Source organism: Malus sylvestris, chromosome 15 (assembly GCF_916048215.2).
Source record: "Malus sylvestris chromosome 15, drMalSylv7.2, whole genome shotgun sequence".
Taxonomy (NCBI): domain Eukaryota; kingdom Viridiplantae; phylum Streptophyta; class Magnoliopsida; order Rosales; family Rosaceae; genus Malus; species Malus sylvestris.
The window spans coordinates 3,128,492-3,147,131 of NC_062274.1; the positions used below are offsets into that span (position 1 = coordinate 3,128,492).

The window sequence follows — 18,640 nt, forward strand, 5'->3', positions numbered from 1 at the left end:
ATGTGCATTAAGAGGTTGTATCTCAAAAGAAAGTTCCTCAGCCCTTGGTAAGGGAAAAAACTCAGAGAATGACTCCCCTTGTGACTGATCATCAGACAACTTGCTGTAAAATGAGTTAGTTTCATCAAATCGTACATCCCTTGAAACTACAACTCTTTTTAACTCGTGACTATAGCATTTGTAACCTTTTTAAGTAGATGAATAACCAAGAAACAAGCATTTGTTTGCTCTAGGGTCCAGTTTATCCCTATGCTGAGATTGAATATGAATATAGCATGTGCACCCAAAGACTTAAGGTGTGACATACTAACATCCCTTCCTTTTAACATTGTCATTGGAGATTTGAACTCCAAGACACAACTTGGTAATCTGTTTATGATGCATGCAGCTATCATGACCCCTTGAGACCAAAATCTTTTTGGGACATTCATGTGCAACATTAGAGCTCTTGTTTTTTCAAATAGGTCACGATTCTTTCTCTCGGCTAAACCATTTTGTTGTGGGGTACCAACATAGCTAGTTTGATGCAAATTTCCATTACTGCTTAAATATTGTTTCATGACGTGTGACATATATTTCGAGCCATTATCAGATCTCAAGGTTTGGATTTGGGAATTGAAGTGATTTTGACAAGATTATGAAAGTCTGTGAATGCTTTAACAACTTCACTCTTAGATTTCAAAAGGTATAACCACGTAACTCTCGAGAAATCATCTATGAAAGTTACAAAATACTTATACCCTTCAAAAGATTCAAAAAATGGCTCTCATACATCTGAATGTACAATTTCAAAGACTTGTTTGGTCCTATTTGATGATGAACCAAAAGGCAACCTAGTGTATTTATAAAAGTGGCAAGTATCACATTGGGTCACTCATTTACAAAGATTTGGAAACAAGTTTGACAAAATAAGCTCGGATGGATGAGCTAATCTTTGATGTCATAGGTTTTGGTCTTGACTCAGGTTATACTTGACTTGAAATCCCTAGAGAAATGGAGTCTCCTTGGATAGGTAATAGAGAACATCAAAAAAAAAACCTTCACCAATCTTCTTCTTGGTGATACAATCCTGAAAAATGACAGTGTAAGGAGAGAAAGTAACTGCAGTTTAAGGCATGTGTGATTTTTCCAATTGAGAGAAGTTAGAAAGGGAATGAAGGAACATATAAGGCTTTAGACTCTACATTGTCAGATAATAGATGTATTTTTCTCATTCCTAACACTTTAGCTCTCCCCATTAGCAATTGAAACATGTGAAGGTGTAGAGAGTTTTTTTAAATCATGGAGCTTGTAAGGTTGGTTTGTCATGTGATCTGTGGCACCGGAATCTATGACCCCCAAATCATACAATTGATTTATATTTAGAGTAGTTTTGAAAACTGTCAATATACCTTGCATGTCGTCCTGAGTGAGCTTTTTCGAGTCAGCCAAAAAACCTGCAAATTTTCCCAACAAAGCAGTTGAGTTGCCATGCCCAAAGGTAGCAGCTTCATCACTCTCAGATACTTTATTCTTCATTTGAAGGTACGCAGCAAACTCATTTAGAAGCACAGAACTCAACCTTTGATTTGGATTTACATCGATCTCCGGTTGGTTTTGATGATTAGCTCCAAGAGAGCTATCAACCTCGGACTCGAGAATATGGTTTTCGTCAGCCATGTTTGAAGAACAAAGCAACAAGTATCACAGAGACAGGTTATTCCTGCTCTGATACCATGTGGAAATTTTAAGTTTATTTGAATGTATTTTTCATAGATTGATTGAATGTACAAAGGGGGATATATAATGAGGTAAAAGGTTACAAGCAACATTACCTTGGCAAATCCTACTAACCCGGTAAACCCTAAAGCTAACACTCTTTAAATTAAGGGAGTGCAGCAAGTAGCTAGCATTATCAACAAGTCATTTAGATGTCAATCTTCCTCAAATTATGGGATTAGACTTAATAGAGAATCTCATGGAAAGAGGAAACATAAAATATGGCAGCATCAGTCACCCCATATCGTCTAATAACCCTAAAAACATATGCAACATCAGTCATATGCAGAATCAGTCACTCTTGACTTTCAATATGTGGAATTTTTCAGGTCGACGGGCCGATGGCCCACTCCAACAATACTGATAATGTCCCCACTTAACCACTTGCACAATCCTCAAATGTGGGGTTTTATCACAAAGACATCGGTATTAGTTATAGTGGGGTAAATTCTATTTAACTTGTTTTACTTTCCTTCCCCTAGTCGATGTGGGACAAACAAGGGGTTCCAACACTCGTGAAAATCCACATCGGTAACCACGTTGAGTCATGTCGGGACTCACCCATCACGCAGGGCCAACGGGGACCCACCCAATCACGTGGATGTACAGGCCTAACAGGGGGTTCCAACACTCCCACGCATGTGAGATCTCATTTATGGGTCACACGTGAAAATCCACATCGGCAACCACGTGGATTCATGTCAGGATTCACCCATCACGCAGGGCCAATACGGACCCACCCAATCACGTGGATGTACAGGCCCGCGTCCTAACTCTAATACCATATGGAATTTCAGGTCGACGGGCCGAGGGCCCACTCCAACAACACCGATATTATCTCCACTTAACCAGGGGGTTCCAACACTCCCACGCATGTGAGATCTCATTTATGGGTCACACTTGAAAATCCACATCGGCAACCACGTGGATTCATGTCAGGATTCACCCATCACGCAGGGCCAATACGGACCCACCCAATCACGTGGATGTACAGGCCCGCGTCCTAACTCTAATACCATATGGAATTTCAGGTCGACGGGCCGATGGCCCACTCCAACAACACCGATATTATCTCCACTTAACCACCTGCACAATCCTCAGGTGTGGGGTTTTATCACAAAATGCCTCAGTATTAGTTAGAGTGGGGTAATCCTATTTAAATTGCTTTGCTTTCCTTCCCCTAGCCGATGTGGGACAAACAGAGGGTTCCAACAATATATACCACGGATTTTACAGAAAACAAATAGAGATTCTCTCTAATAAAGGCAAAACCTTTGTTATAACTGTAGTAAACCTCTCAAACGCCAAGAACCTAATTCTGCAGAAAGAGAAACCGACTAATAATCTCTAATACACCTTTCAGCCCCGAAAGTCCTTGAGAAGTTTCCTCTTTCACGTTCATCACGTCATATTGCGGATACCTTAGGGTTTGGAAAGCCGGATCAAAGAAGTCCTTAACCCCATGAACAATCAGTCGTCCGTCATTGTACACATCCCACTCGGTGACTTTGACTAGGTTGAGAGAAGCGTATTCGCCAGTGCCGGTGGGCAGGGAAGTAAGAACGAGAGGATGACCGGGCAGAAGAGTGTCGACCTTGGAACCATGATCGAAAGACGCCTCTACTGAATCTTTGTCCATCTTGAACGTCACAACATGATACTTAAATAGTGTCAACAGAGGCTGTCCATACTTGAAGTTAAAGAAAGCTTGGTCTTTAGGGCAAAAGAGGGTGAGATTGGTGCTGTGATTTAAGTTTATGGTTGAAAAGTCACAGCCTCAAGAATAGTGCCTAGGGTTAGTGCCATGGCGTGATACACTTTGTCGGAAAGTACGCTGGATACCTTCCCCATGTTGATTCCTGACTGTTCCGGTTGGCTCGTTTGTTCATATGGTTGAACAGCTTGACTGGTAACAAAGAGAATTAAAGAGAGAAGAAAACAAATCAGTGCAAACTTGGAATCCATGGGAGAAGAGAAGAAGAAGGCAAAGCAAGGTAGGTGTAACTCGGTGCAAAGAGACGAGTTTTGCCAAAAAAACAAAAGCTCAAGGTGATTACACAATATATAGTACAATTACTTCCAAATCCTTCATGGATTCCTTTTCCCTTCCGGAAAATATATATCACAATATTTCACCAAAATGTTTTTGAAGGGCTAACCGACATCAGATATGCTACTCTTTATTTATTTATTTTTTTTTTACAATATTTTGTTTTTTCAATTAACCTTTTAGAACAAAATACCTTGATAAAAAAAAAACAGAAAAGCAAAGAAATATTAATAATGTTGAAAAACTAAAATATGATCATATAAGTTCTTATGCAGTTTTGATAAAAAAAAAATTACGACCTTTAAGGGCAAAAAAATTATGTCAATGGAATTAAAAGTGGATCATTGTCATTTTTAAGAGTAAAATGAAATTTTGACTTACGTTTCATTATGCATTGTATATATCATTTTTTTAGCTTCTCAAAGATAGAAATGATATTTTATAAATAAATAAAAAGTCACCTACATATTTTGTCACGGGGTTCCGCCCTAAAATAAGTTCACCTTACTCTAGATTATAGCAACCAGTTTTCCAAAAACAAAAAAAATTACAGTAACCGAAATAAAATTAGGGACAAAACATAGTGACCAAAAATCATCTTTACCTTAAAAAAAAATACAACATAAATAAGGTCCACATGTAAATTAGGTTTTCTAATGTAAGGCCCACATATTTTAAGTCGGCTTCACCACCACCTTTTCCCCTCTTTCGACAATCCGAAACCCTAATTTAGTCAGAGAGTACCAAATCAAAATTCCCAACTTTTCCCTCGCTTTCCCTCACTTTCCCACAATCCAAACACCCCCGAAACCGCCACTATGAGCGCAATCAGCCTACGCAAAGTCAACACCCGCCTCCCTCCGGAAGTCAACCGCGCGCTCTACGTCCGCAACCTCCCCTTTAACATCTCGAGCGAGGAGATGTACGACATCTTCGGCAAGTACGGCGCAATACGGCAGATTCACATCGGGACGAACAAGGACACCAGAGGCACCGCATTCGTCGTTTACGAGGACATCTACGACGCCAAAACGGCGGTGGATCACCTCTCCGGCTTCAACGTCGCGAACCGGTACCTCATCGTGCTCTACTACCAGCAGGCGAAGATGGGCAAGAAGTCCGACACGAAGAAGAAGGAGGACGAGATCGCCAGGATGCAGGAGAAGTACGGCGTCTCCACCAAAGATAAGTGATTTCTCCGGCCGCTCTTCTGGTTAATTTTGTGCTGTTTGGATGCTGGGATTATCTCATTATACTATTCCGGATTATTTTTATTCTGGATTGTGTAATATGCTATTTGGGATTCTAGATTTAGAGGTGTTAGTTCCTTTGTTATCCTCAGCTTCGAGTAGAGAAAACAGTTGGTTTTAATCTTGAACAATTTGATCTATTAGAGTTGTTGTATATGTACAATTTTATAACCATATAATGCTGATAATATTTTGAGAGAAGATGAATATGATTCATCGATTACGGAACTTTCATAGCAGAAGCAAACTATCATAGATGTTTTTATCAATCGGGTAGGTAGTGTTGGAGGCGTTGTTATCATATTCCGGATTATCTTTATTCTGGAATATGTAATATGCCATTTGGGATTTAGCTTTTAGATGCGTTTGTTTGTTGTCCTTGGCTTGGAATAGTGAAAACAGTGGGTTTTAATTTTGAACAATTGATCGTTTGGAGTTGTTGCATATGTACAATTAATAATTAGATGCTACTAGTGTTTTGAGAAGAAGAACATGATACATTGATTACAAAACTTTCCTAGCACAAGCAAACCTCATTTTCTTTGTACACTAACATGGGATTTACAATAGATGTTTATATCAATCGGGTAGGTATTGTTCGAGACGGTCTTTCAATTTTTGGAATGTCACAGGCTTTGGCACGAATGAGTCCATTCCACTTTTGAAACATTCTTCTGCACTCTCTGAAAATGCATTTGCTGTCATCTGTATCATAACATGATGATGCATTAGTAGATTGTGTTGTTAGTAGCTTAAGCGAAAAACTTAGATTAGATCAATAGGACTGTAAATATAGGCGCACCGCTATGATGGGGATTCGCTTTCTAGAAGGCGTGTACCCATGACCGTTCTGTAATGTTTCTGATGAAGGCAGAGGAAGCTCAATTCCAGCTTTCTCCGCTGCATCCCAGTTGCCGGTTTCTTCGAAAGAACGTATAATTCTTGTAGTTTGAAGGCCATCCATAACTGGCATGTGAACATCCTGCATAAAAATTTACGACAACCATGAATACCAAGATGTGCGTGATCCTTTTGTCTCTATAAACGAACACAGCCTTTGGATTTTTGTAGAAATTATGTACCATCAGGATGAGATTGTATCTACAGCGTTGAACGGCACGCACAGCTTCCATTCCATTGTACACAACATCAATGCTATGGCCTAACCGTTTCATCATGTTCTGTGCCACCATAACGTTAATCTTGTTATCTTCAACAAGAAGAATCCTAGGTTTCGATGTTGGTTTTGGTAAATTTGAACTGCTGCTAGTACTCTCTGAGTCTGCGTCGGGTTTCTCCTGCCTCTTGCATGTTCCTTGGGGTTCTCTTGTGGGTGCTGCTACAGCTGGTTCTCTTCTTTCCTCTGAAGGATGACTTGAATTTGTACTTGTAGAGTCTTGGAATCGATTATCCATGTCACCTCGACCCTGTTTGTTTGTACTAGCTGGATTTTCACTATTTGGATCTCGGATGTGGCTCGCTGAGGAGCGCTTTGGCTCTGATAATGTCTCAGCAAAATCACCTTCTGGGCAAGAGTTTTCAACCAAAGTTATCTCCTCCGATCTGATGCTACCGTTTGGAAACGAGTATGAGTTTTGTGCAAACCCATCGAGTTTATGTGAACCGGTAAACCCCAAGTTTTGGGTCCTGGCAGCTCCATTAGAAGAGAACAGAGAACCTAAAGTTCGCGGCTGGAACTGGAAATAGCTGTCGGCTACTTCATCAGTTGCACCGTCTTGACTCGCCATATCCGACACTTCATCAGAATCATCGGGGTCTTCGGAATGTTTTTCGGATGATGTCGAAACCTTGTACGGTAGAACAAACGTAAATGTCGACCCACATTTCTCTTTGCTAGATACTGTGAGCCGACCCCCCATTAGCTCAACCTACACCAAAACACATACAAACTTCTAAGAAAGCCATGAAAAAAAACTGGGTAAAAAAAAAGGACAATAGGTAATGGTAGGTAAGTGTTTTACCAGTTGTTTGCATATTGCTAGTCCTAATCCTGTCCCTCCATATTTTCGAGCATGATCTGCACCGACTTGCATGTATCTTTTGAACAGAGAAGGTAAAGCATTTTCTGATGCATGAAAATTCAAAAGAACATAATTAGAAATTTCAGATTTGGGGGCTTCCTTTTTCCGGTCATTGAAGAGATTACCACTTAAAAAGCATACCCGGTATTCCGATTCCGGTGTCGTAGACATCACATCGTAACCAAACCGTTTTCGTTTCGGGCAAACGAGGTTCATCCTCTTGATCTGCTGCATCCATCGAAACTTCACGCTTAGCCGGGGTTCTAGGTTCGTCGTTAAGTGAGTGATTTTGGTGTGGTCGGTCTCCATCGAAACCTTCTTGGTCACAAGAAGTTTGAGATGTTGGTTTCTCTGCTTCCGGTCCATTCTCTGAAACCGTCGATTGAACTGTATTCGGGTTTTGAGGGCATCCTTCGTCCTCTTCAAAAGACGGATCCGATACCACGTAAAGTTTTATCCCAACTTTGCCTTCATGAGTAAACTTGATTGCATTACTGATCAAATTGGTTAGGATTTGACGAATTCTTAAAACATCGCCGATGACCTGAAATCGAAACATAAAAACCAAAAACACGATGATTTATAGATGTCCTTAGCAATGCAGAGGATGCAGGCGCTGCAATCTAATCTAAAGCCCTTACCTCCACAGGAACATCCTCAGATACATGCCCTTCCAGGGTCAAAATTTTCTGCAATGATGCTGCCGCAGTCTGTAGTACGTGCCTTGCTACCTCTCGTGGCCGGAATTTCGTAGCTTCCAACTTCATTACTCCTGCACCGGGTGAGTTAAGGATTATCAGATGACGCGAGATTGATTGTTTCGGTAGTGATAGACAAGGGAAAGGATGAGTTTTCAGACCTGACTCGACCTTGGAAAGGTCAAGGATGTCGTTTATCAGTTGAAGGACCAAATCTCCCGAAGATAACATGACGTCCAAAAGCTGGCGTTGCTCGCGATCAAGTTTCGTGGTGGTGAGAATCTCAGCCATGCTAACAACCCCGGAAAGAGGCGATCTTATCTCATGAGACATTGTTGCCAGCATCTGTTTCGCTCGCATTGTCTCCTCTGTGATGTGAATTGTTTTGTTCAGTTCTGTTTCCTTGGCTTTCTGGACTGCGATTTCTTCTCGAAGCTTCGCCATCTTCTCTCTTTTCCTCACCTGAATCGTTCACGAAGATGTACCAAGACCCCGATTTATAAGTTATCAGAAGAAAAAGCCTTGCATTGAAGCTAGAAACAAAGCAAATACCTGATCAGTGACATCCATCCCCATGTAATTTATACCAATTGTTTCTCCTGCCTTGCTGAAGACGGGTTCCACATATATCAAAAACGTTTTTGTCCCGAACAACGGCGTTTCAAATGTCATCTCCCTTTTTGCAGGTATGCCTTTCTCAAGAACCTCTTTCTTGAAATCCTGAGCTTCTTGAACGCCGGCCCCGGAAAAAATTTCAACATCTGTTCTTCCTATAATGTCCTACAGAAAAACAATGAAAGCGATGAATTTTTAAGTAGTTTAGTATCACGCTTTTCACTTGAGCAATGCTGCGAAAAGCGAGATTAGATGGAAGAAGAGGCGAGGATTAAGAACTTCAGAGGCAATTAATTACCTCCTCTTGCAAACTTGGGAAGTGATTATAGATAAACCGATACCGCAATTCTTTATCCTAAACCAGAAAGAAAAAGAAATGGAAACGTAAGACCGTTTCGAACATAAACGTAAGCTGCAGTTGTCCGATGACCAAGCCTTGTAGTTATGCTCGCCTAATCCTTCATACTCTCACTTTTGTCGTTAAGAAGAATTAAAACATAGGATTCACATGGTATTATCGATGTACCTGGTGGCCGATAACAACAGGTGCATTCTGAAGAACAAAATGCAAGAAATTATCAGCTCTTTTCAAAATCTGAGACAGTTCTTCAACCGGCGATGACTGCCTTTCCAGAGACTGAATGCTTTCCTGCAATCTTTCCACAAGAATCTGCTCTCTCTCGGCGCTCGCCTCCAACACTTTCTCCAATTGCATTGCCCTCTGCTTCCAGTACGCAACAGTATCATACTCGGGTTCTACCTCAACCTTCTTTGTCTGCACAACAGCATCATGTTTCTTCGGGGCAATTTCCGGCCATATCTCATATACTTCATCCAAAATCGAAATGGGGCGCTTGTCACCTCCATAACTCTCTGACTCAAAGAGATGGTCTTCCAATATCTCCAACTTCTTGAGCTCAACTTCCTGCCTCTGCTTGCTTAAGCTGTCGAGTTCTTCTCTGAGAAGGCGCACGGCGTTTGCCTGCTTGTACTCCCAGTGTTTTACGAGGAATGCAAGTTGCGAAGAGCCCTTATCGGTGTAGTTTGTCAGCTCGACAAGACGCTGAAAATCAACGATTGTTGGTTCCTCTAGGAATGTCACCTCCTCCAACATGTCCTCATCTCGCCCCGGGTTGTCTATGTTGAATTGCTTTCCGCCATCAGCTCCGATGTCGTCAGGCCACATGGAACGGAGGACTTCCATGTCCATGTCGTCGATGTTGTCGGTCTCCATATCCCAAACCATCAAATTCACTTCCAAAATTTACCACTTTCTCACTCTTTGCATTTCAGTAAATCACAATTTTTAACTTTCTGCAACATAAAAAAAAAATGACCGCTTTCCCAGGAACCTGAAGAAGAATCCCGATTCTGGTAAAAACCCAGATGCTGAAAAAATGAAATTAAATCGTATTCAAGAGAAGAACGCAGAAACTAAAAGTCCCAAAATTAATTGTTAAAAAAATAAATAAATCATTGCATTACAAAATTCTTGGATTAGTCTTAATTAATTAAACTAAGAACAAAAGTATCAAAATCAACAGACTCCTTCATTAATTCTCTCAATTCTAAGTTAAAACTTAAATAATTTGTCATTTTACAATAGAAGACAAGGCAAGAACCCGATTTTCGGCACACAATGAAGCCGAGATCCATGACATCAACAAAAACAAGTCAAACATGATTAGAAAATCAAATGAATCAATGGAGTTGATCAAGCTGCACAATTCGAAAAACGAACATAACCAAGCGAGAAATTAAGGCCAAAACAGCGAATTAATGACGGCCATTGTCAAAGAACTAACCTTTTCGCACCGAAACGGAGGAGGAAGAAGATGAACAGAGTTCGAGAATGGAAAAAAGCTTTTACTGTAGATCTGGGGGAGGAATATCATCAACTGTTTAGTCAATATAATTTTACTGTGATTGAATCAACGAGAGAGAGAGAGAGAGAGAGAGAGAGAGAGAGAGAGAGGAGAGCATGTGAGGGAAAAGAAAACCAAAAGAAAAATATTTGAGAGAGGAGAGAAAACCAAGAAGCCATGTGCATTTGGAGGTCAAAAATATTAGAGAATTATATTGGTTCCTATTAAGATGGCCAATTTTTTAATTTAAAAGTTAATCTTAGTGAACAAAAAATGCATATATTTAAATTTTAGTTTTTCTTTCTCTTAATTTTTTTTTTTTTTTTTTTTGGAGGTTTACATGCAGAGCTCCTCCTCCTCCTCCTCCTCCTCTTAAAACCCCTTAAAAAATATTTGATCTTTCATACAAAAAGCTTGTTGTTCTCTCTCTGTTCTTCTCTCTCTCTAGAAAATGTGGGAGTTGGAGGAGAGAGAGAGGGGCGTTTGGGAGTTTGGAGGTTTTCATATGGGTGGGAGATTATGTTATTCCCCGCCATTTCCTAGGCGGGTGACGTGTGGGGGACGCACGGCTGAGGGGGTTGACGCAATACAAAGTTCTGTGTCTGTCACTGATCTGAATTTTAATTTTTTATGCATTAAATTTTTAAATATTCTGGAAAAAATATATATAAAAAAAAAGAAAAGAAAAGATTATGGAAAATAATTTGAAAAAAAAAATGAAAATACAGTGAATAAATACAGAGGAAAGCGGAGGGTAAAAAGGACTGGAACCTTCTTATTTATAAACCAAGCTTTTATGCTTGGATTAGTTAATTAATTGGTGGTCTTAATTGTGGTTTAAGACTTAATTTTGTTTTTGCTTTGCTTTTAAAAGACAAAACAAAGGTTAGATCTTTTTAAGGATAATGAACATTATTGAACAAACAGGACGTGTGAGGGTCACCCAAAATAAAGTAATGTTTCAATGTAGTTGGAACATGGCCGCATATTATTATTTCACTTAAATTGTAATGCATGAATTATTTTTCATTTACACATGTCATTTTACTTTTATTATAACATATAAAGCAGTACACTACGTACATAATTTTTTTTATTTATTATAATTAAGGGGAGTGGAAGGATTCGCATGTGGTCGAATATCCTGTGTTGGATGTTTACGTTTCTTTCCATGTGTCATGTGTTTAAAACTCCCACTATAGTTTAGAAGAGGGGAGTTTCGAACCTGAAAAATATGATGAAAACTCAACATCCTATCCACTAAGATATTAAACCACACGTCACTACGTACATAAAACTTTCTCACAAAAACTACTTACAATATGATGATGGTATTAGTGACACACCCCGACTGAAGTCGAGACGTGCTGGCCGTCATGTGAGAATGACGTAGCCATGAGTGCAAAGCGGAAGCGATAAAAAGTAAGAAAACTACTAACAATTTAAAACCAAAAAATTAACAATCCCAACTAAGAAAGGATACTAGTGAGAGTTTAAGTGTATAAATACACTTTCAGAGCAATAAGAAAGTCTAGTTGCAGTCAAGTAGGACAATTACTAAGATACAACACCAGAGGGTGAATCCTACTTTTTCGGGATCTGTCATAACACCGTTGAATTCCTCGTGGCCACCAAACTCTGCTAACTAAAACCTAGAGGGGCGAAAAACAAAGTTGAGTGGGTCAGTAAAACACATTTACAAGAAAACCTTATTTTCCTTTGAATATACTAACCCCTCGCCGTAAAACAAGTATAAATTTTTCCAAATTAATATATAAGAATATACATAAATATATATATGTGTAATTATATCATTTCAATCATGCTTCACATAATCATAAACATATGTATGACATGCCAAAATATAACAAAGTAAACAATCCAGGTAAGAATGATTTCATATAAATATGATATGTTAGCCGAAACCCCTGTGGTAGTCTGTACGACTGAATTCATAGCTTAAAAGTCAATCTAGCCGGAGTCACTACAATGACCTATACGGCAATATACTGCACATAAGTCGGAACCACAAAAAAAGGGTATGTACGACAAGATTGGGTGTAATGTAATTATGCTCAATTCTATTCTCTCATAATAGTCGGGCGATAAATCGCTAGTCACCTACGAGTCGGAACCATAAATAAGGTCTGTACGACAAGACTGTGCACTTAAGTTGGATCCAATATAAGCATATAGTGCAGGAGGTAACGTAAATAAACAAGCATGTACTTCACATCTCTGGCTAAATCACAATCACCCTAGGTGCAGTTTTATGAGCTCAACATTATTCAATCACATATCACATCATTGACAATTCACATAATCAAAACATAACTCACCTGAGCTTACCTGGGCCTCCACAGCACCATGCGACAATATGCATAATTATGATAATGCATATACTAAAATAAAATATAGGCATTGGCATAGCATGGAATTTAAATCACATTTCCTTTAAATACATTTTCTAGGAAAAACGTCAAGTGTATATATATATACTGAAAATAACTGCCCACTCACAGATATGTCGATGGGTCGTAGTCCCCAAGCTTCGATTGATTACGCACGTCCTGAGAATAGGTCTCACCTATAGGTGAAATAACAGAATAAATGTTATTTAACGCACATAACCAACAATAGGTACTAACTTCTCATATATTGCTCAATTTGAGTATATGAATATACCACAGTGACCTACACAACCTCAGGATCATCCCCAAATTTTTAGAATATTTTTCCTAGCTCCCACGTGCCGCCACGCGCCGGCCAAGGCACGGCCAAATGCGCCCCCACGCACGGCCATGTGCCAAGCACACTGACGGTGTCAACTAACGCCGTCAGGCATATTTCAGAATATTCCGTTTATTCCTTAACAAAACTTAACGGCATGACCTAACGCCGTTAGAATATTCCGTTAAACTTAACGGAATATCCTCTTGTCTTCTACCTTTAGCTCCAGCGACCGTCGCCGTCACCGGAAACTAGGAAATTTTCATTTCCTTATATCTTCTTCGTTTTTAACCAAAAATTTATGAAACTTGAACCAATTTAAAGATCTCACAATGACGAACAAAACCATACCTGATTCGAGCTCTGAAACCATAGGAATCCAGCTGGATAAAGCTTCGATAATCCGACAAACCTTAAAACTCATCGTTCTCACGATTCCGACGTCCAATTTCTTCAAACAAAGTACTCAGAGCTTCGTAAGGATCTCCTTAAGCTCCCTATGTCCTTTAAATTCCCTAAAAATCAACATTTTACGTGAGCATGAATAGTACCCCAAATCGGGTTTTGTGGTTTGACGTGAAATCGAAGGTAATCTTACCTGTAATTGGTACCTTTGAACTTGTGAGGATCTTAGGAACACAATGGTACCATTTTTCTTCTTTGATCTGTCACGTTTACAAGGGTTTCTGGTTGTGTCCGTACAAGAGAGGAAGAGAGGGAGAGTGTGAGTCTGAGAGAGAAAGGGGGCACGGGAGTGAGAGAGAGAGAAAGTGAGGTGTAGTGTGTGGACCAAATCTCTCCAACCAATCAAAATTTAGTCTTTCTTAGTTCCTAAGTGGTTCCAAAAACTTAGGAAATCATAATTAAATCCAACTTAAATACAAGTCATACACCACACAACTTAACGTCCAAGGGTAAACTAGTAATTTCACGTCAACGGAAATTATTTTCCGGAACAGGCTGTCACATTAGTGTTATTATATTTTAAATTGAATATTAAGTAGTTGGAAAGACTGGGAAAAAAAAAGAAAAAAAATAGTTGGAAAATAAAATAGATTCCTCGTCACTTATAGTACCTTAATAAACACAAAAATTAAAACAGGTAGAATAATCTTGCCAATTATTTTATGAGAGACCATACCATCAAATAATCTGACCATTTGGAAGCAAGGGTATGGGTGCGAATTAAATTGGTGTACACATATTGGCTTTACCTAACGCGAGAAAGTCTAGGTTGTGTTCATTGTATATGCCATCACACTGGCAATAAGGTGGGATCCCTTGCATATAGTCTGGTCAGATCTCTTTTATTGTTAGTGCCTTGCACTCTACAGCAACTAATCGTACCTCAAAGACACCTCTCACATCATGTCGTGGAGAGGAAGAAGACTAGCATTCATGCCAAAATACTCTTCCACGAAAGTTATAAGCATTAGTAAAAATGTTAAATATATGGATCAACAATTAAAATCTTAGATTAGACAGTTGTCTAATGAAATAAATAAATATATATATATATATATTTTTTTTTTTAAGAAGAGAAGTAGCTGGTAGCTTTTCCGCGGCAGTTCACTCTTGAGGCTGGGAAGACTCACATAGCTACTTTAGGTTTTTCCTGGGCACCATAGTGTGATTTATGAGCACCAAGAATCAAACCCAGAAAGTGTCGTGTGGAATACGGACCTAAAATTCATCTCTAACTACTGCGCTACTCTACTCATATGACTTTTTGTAATGTAAAAGTACAATGTTTTGTTTTGTTTTCTAATTACATTCAGATATGAAATAAACGTGTTGTTTTTGCACTCTAACTGTAACATAGGTATAACACTTCAAGTATAATTAAAAAATCTAGATTACCGTGTAAAAAACACATAATATACAGATTAATTAAGGTTTTCCGTTACCCTTAAGAAAGATTATCAGTGGCACGAAAATTAAATTTACGCCAAGAAATATTGACATTTCGCAGTGATTAATGCTCTAGGCAGCTTCCTACACCCTTAAACAAGGATTAATTAAGTCGAATAAATAAATATACAAGTCAATGTGATACAGTCCCCCCTTTCTGCTGGTTTATAGACCATTAGAGCGTTTTAGGGTTTTTTATTTTTATTTTTTTTTTGAGTAGATCATTAGAAACTTATTTAACAAAAGCGAATTATTATTAGCATTGCAAAAAATTTATTTTACACTCCAAATTTTTTATATTAGGAAATAAAAATACATTTGTGAGAAGTGTAAAATGAGATTTTTGGAATATCAATAACACTTCCCTAACAAAATATTATTGTAATTAATCTACATTGACATTTTCTTAAGGATGACCTTGGCACAATGGAAAGCAACTGAAATATCGTTTCTTTGTGATCGAAAGATCACGAGTTCAAATTGTGAAAAAACCTCTTTACAAAAACAAGAATAAAGCCAAGTATGACATACGTTTCCTCTTCAATTCTCACAAAACGTAAAGTTTTATTGATTTAGGATTGCCCTTTCTTAATTTGCATTGACATTTTTTTAGGGTTTTCATACATTGTTTTTTGTATGGTAAGTGGCTTGGGTCTGTTCTCTCTGCAACATTAGATATATCTAATCGGGGGAAGGGAATTGGTGAGCATATAATACGTACACAAACACAGACCAAAACATGTGATGTGATTAAAATACACAATATTTAACAGACAATGATTGGCTGCCCTTCCATTTTCCGTGCCTTTCTGTTTTGTGTGATGACAGTTAAGTCATGTTAATATTTTATATTGGTTTTTATAGAGATAATAAAATTAAAATAAATAGTAATATAAAATATTGATATTGTTTACCGTAACCAATGACACAAGAAGTGGGCAGACAATCCTTGTCCATATTTAACTGCATCATTGGCGACTTTGCTCTGACCCCAACATGCAATCCACCATAAATTTTTGTGCCAATTGGAATTAGCCAGGTTTAACCACCAGTTCTTCGCCATCTGTCCTGCGGTCGGTAATGTCGGTCAAAAGTTAATCAACGCGTTCATGTCAAATTCATAGACACATGCTTATATAGAGATTCTATGATCGTGACCGTTTATTGTATAATGTGCAGTTAGTTTTTGTTATGTATTATTTATATTTAATTTTAAATTTTAAATTTTAAATTTTAAAATAATTTCTAACGATATACGAAGAACGGTCATAATCAAGGAATTCACAGGATCTCTAGGAAAATGATTCGACGAGGATCCTTTTCCCATGCTTATAACACATTGTTTGATTAATTACTAAACCCTAGTTTCATCATTTCATAATTCCCTCTACTACATATGCAATGAATTTGCGTTTGTTGTTGTAGTAAGATTTTTTACTGTACTAGAAACACAGCCTAATACATCAAGTATAATAATATAATTGGTTGAAATTAAAAATTAAAAAAAATCAAACACTTGTATTATAACACTTAATGTATCGGGCCGTATTATTGGCATACTAAAAAGTTTCTCGTTATTGTAGTCAATTTGGTAATGTGCGTGAACGGACTGTTGGTTTACGTACAGACTAGAAGCGCATGTTGTTAATGGCCATAATGGAGAATCGCTTGAAGAACTGATCTTAATTAGTAAATATTCGTTAAGTAATATGCTAATATGCTTGAGTGAACAAGTTATGACTATACATCTACATGAAGATTGGAGAACACATTTGGTTAACGACTGAAAATTAGTCACGTGCATAGTATGAGCGATTGACATTAGCAAAATTTCATGCTTGTGACGCCATGCACGTTGAGGCATTACGAGACTACGTTTGATCTTGGTTCCATGCAAATAAACAAACAGTTTTTTATGTTTGTCTCAGACTCCATCAGCAATCAGGTGCCTGGTGGACGGGGGCTCCACATTTCATGCTACTTCAGCCAGCAAATTGGCCACGTAGAGTGCGGGACCCGCATGCTTTCCCATTTAGTGCGCACTTTTTCGAGACAGCTAGCTAATCCATTATCTCTCAATTCTCAATATAAAACCAGCTTTGCTACTGCAAATTTTTCCAACATAAAATTAAAAAATATTGCATTGCTGATGCAAATTGACATTTATTTTCCTTTTTGAATTCTTTATATTTTCGTTAAATATTAATAATATCCCACTAAATAAAGCAAGGACCACAATAATTTTTTTTGTCGAAAAAGACCACAATAATTAGATATTGTAGTTAGAGAAAAGAGAGTTGTTAGGGTTCGAATTCAATGGAGGTCAACGATTGTGGAGTTGGATGTGTGAAGTCGCATGTGCCATGCACCAAAGAATGAAAAAAAAAAAAAAAACAATGACAAGCATATTCTAACCTAAAAAAGAAAGATGGTAAGGGAAAGAGGCTTTTTTGAGTTATATATACGTTAACGACGGAGTCAGAATTTTTAAATAATTCATAATATCAATAAAAAAAAAGTTTTATTAGGTTATTTCATCAAGTGCTTAGCAGACCCTTGCCAATTTCTGCCAATATATACCGAAAGTTTATGCTAACATATGTCGAACTACTATTATTTATAGAGGCTTGTCGATAGTGGATGCAATATACTATGGAGTAATATTGAAGACTGTCAAGACTTGTCAACTAAAGTATTTTATCGAGCACATGATGCATACAATAGAGTCACACACAAGAAGAGAGAATAAGGAAGACAAGAACGATTGAAGAAAATAGAAGAAGTAGGAGAAGAAGGTTGGAATTTAGTTGCCTTATGTTTATAGGGGTCAAATACAATACATAAACAAATATACATGAGGTTTTTGAAGTTGTTAGAGTCAAAAGCAACTAATGACCTCATGACGACTCCGTCACTATCTTAAAATGAGGAAACGAGTAATACTAAATCTATCAACGGTTTTAAAATTCAACTATTCGTCAACTTTGTTACGTAGATTGAGTTTAATATAAGTGTTGCATTTTTATGGTTTGACATCATGCTAGAGAGTTAAGTAAAACGTATGAAAAGGAAAAGATAGAGTACCATTCGCATCAATTGTTTTAAAATTCAACTATTTTCTCAACATTCTTATATCAATTTATGTTGCATTTTCATTGTCTAACATCACATCAAAGAGTTAAGTAAAAGTCAAAAAGAAAAAGATCGAGAAACAATTAACCGTTCAAGTACTATTCAACAACGGGAGGATGAAATCAATGATGAATTGTGATGTATGATCTCCCACTCCCGGATTTGGGAACGTAGGAGGAGGAGGTCTAGAAAACACCAAGAACAACCACAATCCACAAAGTCCGGAGCTAGCTAACCCTACTTAGTATTGTTAATAACCTTGGATGTATTTGTCATTAGCTAATAGGATCACAGACAACTTCCGACAAAATGGACTATCAAGTTTCTGCACTTAAATTTCATAAATTACCCAAATTAACACGATTAAACCAAATAATAATATTAATAATCAAAATTATGATTAATTAATCAATAATTTTTTGTTGCATATGAAGAAGAAGATAAAAAGAAGGTGGACAACACCACTCCGGGTTTTCTTACTTAGCCTCCCCATATCCAAACCCTACTAAAGCTAATTAATCTACCTTTAGCCATGGAAATGTAAAAAAAGGTAAATCTATGGGCAAGGAAGAAGATAAAATGCATGTCG

The 18,640-nt window shown here is 37.9% G+C and overlaps 2 protein-coding genes across 2 annotated transcripts; one reads left to right on the forward strand and one right to left on the reverse strand.

Annotated features, from left to right (window-relative positions):
• Nucleotides 1-4,496: 4,496 nt before the first annotated feature.
• On the forward strand, nt 4,497-5,286 carry LOC126603704 (splicing factor 3B subunit 6-like protein). The gene has a single exon (XM_050270657.1). It carries the CDS (start codon nt 4,627-4,629, stop codon nt 4,999-5,001), a length of 375 nt encoding a protein of 124 aa, XP_050126614.1. The 5' UTR covers nt 4,497-4,626; the 3' UTR covers nt 5,002-5,286.
• Nucleotides 5,287-5,534: 248 nt separating this feature from the next.
• Nucleotides 5,535-10,365, reverse strand: LOC126603683 (histidine kinase 5-like). Its single transcript, XM_050270620.1, has 11 exons — nt 10,219-10,365; nt 8,940-9,802; nt 8,712-8,768; nt 8,351-8,578; nt 7,960-8,260; nt 7,742-7,872; nt 7,242-7,644; nt 7,041-7,144; nt 6,141-6,947; nt 5,861-6,040; nt 5,535-5,763 (listed from the first exon to the last, which is right to left on the reverse strand). The coding sequence occupies exons 2-11, from the start codon at nt 9,657-9,659 to the stop codon at nt 5,638-5,640; spliced, it is 3,057 nt and encodes a 1,018-aa protein (XP_050126577.1). The 5' UTR covers nt 9,660-9,802; nt 10,219-10,365; the 3' UTR covers nt 5,535-5,637.
• Between the last annotated feature and the right edge of the window lie 8,275 nt (nt 10,366-18,640).